At 37.1% G+C, this 5,606-nt stretch overlaps 1 protein-coding gene across 3 annotated transcripts; it reads left to right on the top strand.

The window, feature by feature from the left end:
• The first annotated feature begins 141 nt into the window (after positions 1-141).
• On the top strand, positions 142-4,293 carry LOC126391382 (hepcidin-like). 3 transcript variants are annotated; one of them, XM_050046105.1, is made up of 3 exons: positions 142-343; positions 428-502; positions 588-994. In XM_050046105.1, exons 1-3 carry the CDS (start codon positions 257-259, stop codon positions 687-689), a joined length of 264 nt encoding a protein of 87 aa, XP_049902062.1. In that variant the 5' UTR covers positions 142-256; the 3' UTR covers positions 690-994. The 3 variants fall into 3 exon arrangements, with proteins under 3 accessions (XP_049902062.1, XP_049902061.1, XP_049902060.1); XM_050046104.1 differs by lacking the exons at positions 428-502; positions 588-994 and adding exons at positions 3,460-3,537; positions 3,665-4,293 and having other exon boundaries at positions 179-343; XM_050046103.1 differs by lacking the exons at positions 142-343; positions 428-502; positions 588-994 and adding exons at positions 3,197-3,377; positions 3,460-3,537; positions 3,665-4,293.
• The last annotated feature ends 1,313 nt before the right edge of the window (positions 4,294-5,606 follow it).

Genomic DNA, 5,606 nt, shown 5'->3' with positions numbered 1-5,606 from the left:
CATATAGTTTCATACAAAAGTTCATTGTTGACTTGTTGTGGAGCAAACAATATGACCAAAGGTCAAAAGCAGAAAAAGTCCCATTTCCACTGCCAGCATTAGGCCATGTGATGAGGCAACAATGGCCCGACTGAGTATAAATACCAGCACTTTTTACACTCAACCATCAGACAGAAGTCAGCAGACCTGACAAGAGGCACCAAGAGATCTGAAAAATATATCTGCTTACCAACTAAACCACTTCAACCCTCCTAAGATGAAGACATTCAGTGTTGCAGTTGCAGTGGCCGTTGTGCTCGCCTTCATTTGCACTCAGGAGAGCTCTGCCTTACCCGTCACTGGAGTAAGAACATGACTTCAGTTATTTCATTGTTTTATAGTATTATTAGTGTTTTGTGAAAATGCTTACATGTCGTTTTTAAAACAGATAGTAGAACTGGTGGAGCCAGTGAGCAGTGACAACAATGACAATCATCAAGAACTGCCAGTGGAATTGAGGGAGGTATGTTCAGTTAACTGAGTGAACTAAAACAGAGTGAGAGATAATGTTGGAGATGAACACTTAATGTCTTTTGTCTTTCACACAGAGGCTGTTTAACATCAGGAAGAAGCGTGCACCCGCTGAATGCATTCCTTACTGCTACCCGACTCGTGACGGTTTTCACTGTGGAGTCACCTGTAGATCCTGAAGATCCTGTCTCAGGATTAGACTTCCACAACCACCACTAAATTTGTATTTGTTATAAAAAAATATAAAGCAATTTTACCATTTTCAGTTGTACTTGTGGCACTTGTTAATCTGGGGATGTGATTGCTGTTGTTCATCTATGCTCAGTGATGTTACTGCATCATTAAATGTCTGTGCTGCTGTGTATTATCACAATATAAACCTTCAGGTGTGCATCTGCCGTAGCACTGCATGTCACACAAACCAGAACACTGAGTTGTAAGGAACCTGTGCAAACTATTAAACAGATGAGATGATCGGGCCTAATGCTTGAATGTTTTCTTGTATTTATTTCTGCCACACTGCTAATGCTGCATTTTATGTCAAGTGCATAAAATTGTGACATCAAATGTGGACATATTGTTAAATATCTAAACTCCTACGCTAAGATAAGATAGATTTTTTTTTCTAATTACAGTTGGGAGACATGTTTCTTGAATACCAAATATCCCAAATGTCAACTGGGAAAAGAAGAATTTCAGACTTAGGGACTGTTGGTTACTTATCACTGGGAGGAAGTTGTGCAAAAAGGGGGAGGTGTAACAAATTATTTCTTGTTTTTTATTTTTTGGGTTAGCGGAGGGGTATAGAAATGTATTGTATTTTGTAATTATTCTATTTCTTGAAGAATAAACATGCCCGCAGGTTTGGCAGGCTTTTTTGCTTTATTTATTTATTTTTTTTACCATCTATCATTGCCAGAAAATGTAAAATCAGAAATTATGGTTGGATTTTCAAATTTTAGACAGTCCTGGACACATCATGTGCAATAAACGCTGCCATCAGAAAAAAAAAAAAAAAAAAAAAAAAAACCTAACCAAATAAGACCTTGAAATACTCATATTTCATCAAAATCACCTTGTCCTAGATCTCATTTAAAATTTGGCCAAAAATTAATTGTTTGCACTAACTACCTACCATGCATGACAAGAGTGAAAAACCAAGGCTTTTTTCATCTCCAGGATTTCATCTTCAACTTTTAACTGTTAACAAATTAAAGAGTCACACCTAAGCCACCCCCCTCATCTGATAACTAAAGAACAGTCTCTATAATGAGGTCCCAGGTTCTCTCTCTCCACTTGTTGCATATGCAGGTGTGTGTTGTTAAGCAATACCTAATACTCTGTTTTTCAACAGATGTTTAGTGTCCCTGTTTTACGAGGATAAATATGAGCAGAGAGTTTCTCCAACAAGAGAGCAGAGAGAAAAAGATGAGACAGAAACAAGTGCAGTGAGAGGATCTTTGTTTGTTTTATTACAGAACACTGGGTTTTCTCTAAAGAAGATTAGACACTTCCCCTCACAGTCAACATCCTTTACCGTCTTTTATAAATATGAATCAAACTGTGTCATAAAATATCCTCTGAAATGAAATATTTATAATATTACCTTCACATGATAACATTATTTGGACTTAATAGACTTTATTTATTTTGCAAGTCTGTCCATTATGACTGTGCATAATGTGCTATAAAGATGAGATAAGGTAATATTTAACAAAGTACGGGCTTATTCCAACAGGTTAAAAGCCATTTGTGGTTGTTGACACTGATGTGGTCACCTGAAGCCAGTACATGGGTTATCAGAGTGAAATGGGGGACTTTGGTTATTGCAGTCGATATTTGGAATGAATGAGTTCTTATTGTCGTATAGCAAACACACCTGAGACAGTGCAACTAAAATAGGGGCTTTATAGCATGCCTTCTTTTCTGTTGCTCTCAAGATGATTCATTTGCTTGAACTGTAGGTTCCTTTGTGTTATGCAACATCTGAATTGTTGAAAATTATTCTGTTTGCTTGTAATTGCATCCTTTACACTGAGCAAAATATATTCATAAGGGGCTCCCCAGTAATCCATGCATTAGCTAGACCTGTGCAGTCTTATAGTCTTTAACTGTTCAGCTCTGTTTCTCCGATGGATAAAAGTGATAAAAGAATATAACTAAATTCAAAAGTTCATTTCTGATATGTTGTAAACTGTAAGAGTGAATTTTCCTTTTAACTGTGAGTCAAATGCATCTCACACAAACCAGAACACTGAGTTATGACGGACCTGTGCAAACTGTAAACCCAGATAAGATGATTTGGCCTCATGTGTAAATGTTTCCTTATGTTTCTTCAACATGGATTCCCATTCAGCAGAGAGCTTTCTACATAGGTAAAAAAAAAAGCAGCCCAGTTATCCATGAATAAGCTGGACCTGTGAAGTTTTACAGTCTCTAACACTTCTGCTCTGTTTCTTGTTTAGGTAAAAGTACAATACATATAGTTTAATTCAAAAGTTCATTGTTGACTTGTTGTTGTGGAGCAAACAATATGACCAAAGGTCAAAAGCAGAAAAAGTCCCATTTCCACTGCCAGCATTAGGCAGGTGTGATGTAAAGCCCATTACTGGAAGCAGGTGTGTTCTGCCCGTGATGAGGCAACAATGGCCCGACTGAGTATAAATACCAGCACTTTTTACACTCAACCATCAGACAGAAGTCAGCAGACCTGACAAGAGGCACCAAGAGATCTGAAAAATATATCTGCTTACCAACTAAACCACTTCAACCCTCCTAAGATGAAGACATTCAGTGTTGCAGTTGCAGTGGCCGTCGTGCTCGCCTTCATTTGCACTCAGGAGAGCTCTGCCTTACCCGTCACTGGAGTAAGAACATGACTTCAGTTATTTCTTTTGCTCCTTAGTCATTAGTGTTTTGTGAAATAACTATGATGTCGTTCCTGAACAGGTAGAAGAGCTGGTGGAGTTAGTGAGCAGTGATGATCCAGTTGCTGATCATCAAGAGTTGCCAGTAGAATTGGGGGAGGTATGTTCAGTTAACTGAGTGAACTAAGCCAAATACCATGAGACAAGTCTCTCCAGAAGAAGGAGAGAGAACAGAGTGAGAGATAATGTTGGAGATGAACACTTAATGTCTTTTGTCTTTCACACAGAGGCTGCTAAACATCAGGAAGAAGCGTGCACCTGCTAAATGCACTCCTTACTGCTACCCGACTCGTGACGGTGTCTTCTGCGGAGTCCGCTGTGACTTCTAATGATTTCTGCCCCAGGATTAGACTTCCACAACCCCCACTAAATATTTACTTGTTACACATTTTCTCTAACAGCAATTTTACCATTTTAGTTGTACTTGTGGCTCCTGTAAATGTGAGGATGTGACTGCATTTGGTCATGCTGTCATTCATATATGCTCAGTGATGTGACTGCATCATTAAATGTCTGCACTAGTGTAATTTTCATTCTCACATACTGTGTGAACATATTCTTTTTACAATGATAACATTAACACGATGTATGTTTGCTCTTAAAACGTGGTGTCAGTTATGAAAGTGAATTTATCTTTTAACTGAGTCAAATTAATCTTCCAGCTTAAGCATTTATTTTACACATAAAACAGAAAACCGCATCACAAGGGACCATGGACCTGTGTAAACTAGGGGTAGGAATCACCAAAGGATCTACAATATGATATTATCACGATACTTAAGTCACAATACAGTATTATCTCAATTTTAGAAATGTTGTGATATGCTGAGTATTACAATAAAAAAATACTGCAATATATTGTGATCTATAGCCTTTTTTCAACTGTAAATTATGTCCCCAAAGGAAAACTTTGTCAACATCTGTTTTATCTCATAAGATAACGTTTTCAGTCTGTTCATTGAAATTAAGTAAGTGTTTATATTATCATGTGGCACATTACAGTATATAGACTTCCTCTTCTTAAATCTTCCAGTGAAAGCAAGCTAATGTTTTTAATTCAGTTCCTCTGAGTGATATAACCAAAAACTTAATTCAAACAAGTAAGCAACCAGACCAACAGCTCCAGACCACTGATAAGTAGTGACTAATATTACAATAACTGGTTGTCTGTCAAAAGAAGAAAAGCGATGCTTCCTCTTCATATCAAAACAAACAGGTATGGAGACATATGGTTCTATTTGTTAAATATGATGCTGTGGTCAGGTGAAAAAAGCACACAGGTCAGCAGGGTTTTCAGTTAATGAGAATGGGTGAAGTTGGGGATATTGATCTTTGCACAAGATACTTTATTTTGAAAGCCGTCAAGGTGCAGAATGTAATTCTGAAGAAAGGTAACTGATTGTTGATTCTCATTCCTGGGCTGCTATGATCTTGCATTGGTAGTTGGACTGAACCACTAAGCCAAAGTATCGACATTTGACAACTTGGAAATGAAACTCAACCATCAACTACCATTCTTTAGAATTACATACTGCACCTCTAAATTATACAGAGAATTCAAATGGCCTCTGGTTTTATTGTTGCTTACAACAAGTATTAATTTGCTTGATAACAAATAAATACCATGTGACAAGAACAAAATAATTTAGTTAATGACATATGTTTATCATGATTGGATATTCTGCCAATACTGCAGCTGATGGGAATCTAGAGCTGTTTGATTTTAAACCTATTTCAGTTTTACAAGTTTGTAAAGCTCTGACATTGACCACAGAAAGTCTGCAGGTACAGACAATCTGGATCCTAATCTGTTAAAGGTGGCAGCAGATATTGTTCCTTAGCCCATTACTCATATTTTTAATTTTAGTCTTCTCTCCAACTCCATAACTAAAATTTGGAAAGCTGCCTATGTTCTCCCTTCACTTAAAGTTGGAGACCCCTCAGAGCTGAATAATAACTGTCAGATTTCCAAACTTTAAGTTTTGGCTAAGATCACTGAATGTCGGGTAAACAATTTTTATTTGATAGAAATATTTTAAATAATTAACAGTCTGGTTTTAGAACTTGGCACAACATCATTACTGCTGCTACAGTTGTGACAAATGATATTGATGAAAACAGCAGTGTGCTGCTTTGTTTGTCGATCTTTTTAAGGCATTTAATTCAGTG

The sequence above is a fragment of the Epinephelus moara genome, chromosome 6 (genome assembly GCF_006386435.1).
Source record: "Epinephelus moara isolate mb chromosome 6, YSFRI_EMoa_1.0, whole genome shotgun sequence".
NCBI classification, from domain to species: domain Eukaryota; kingdom Metazoa; phylum Chordata; class Actinopteri; order Perciformes; family Serranidae; genus Epinephelus; species Epinephelus moara.
Note: the sequence above shows the minus strand (reverse complement) of the source record. Positions and strands in the feature narration are given on the sequence as shown.

What these genes read in the sequence shown, in the direction of transcription:
- LOC126391382 (XM_050046104.1), top strand. Translation starts at nt 257, where the DNA reads ATGAAGACATTCAGTGTTGCAGTTGCAGTGGCCGTTGTGCTCGCCTTC. An exon ending in CTGCCTTACCCGTCACTGGA is followed by an intron (nt 344 to 3,459) that starts GTAAGAACATGA and finishes GTTCCTGAACAG; the next exon opens with GTAGAAGAGCTGGTGGAGTT. An exon ending in TGCCAGTAGAATTGGGGGAG is followed by an intron (nt 3,538 to 3,664) that starts GTATGTTCAGTT and finishes TCTTTCACACAG; the next exon opens with AGGCTGCTAAACATCAGGAA.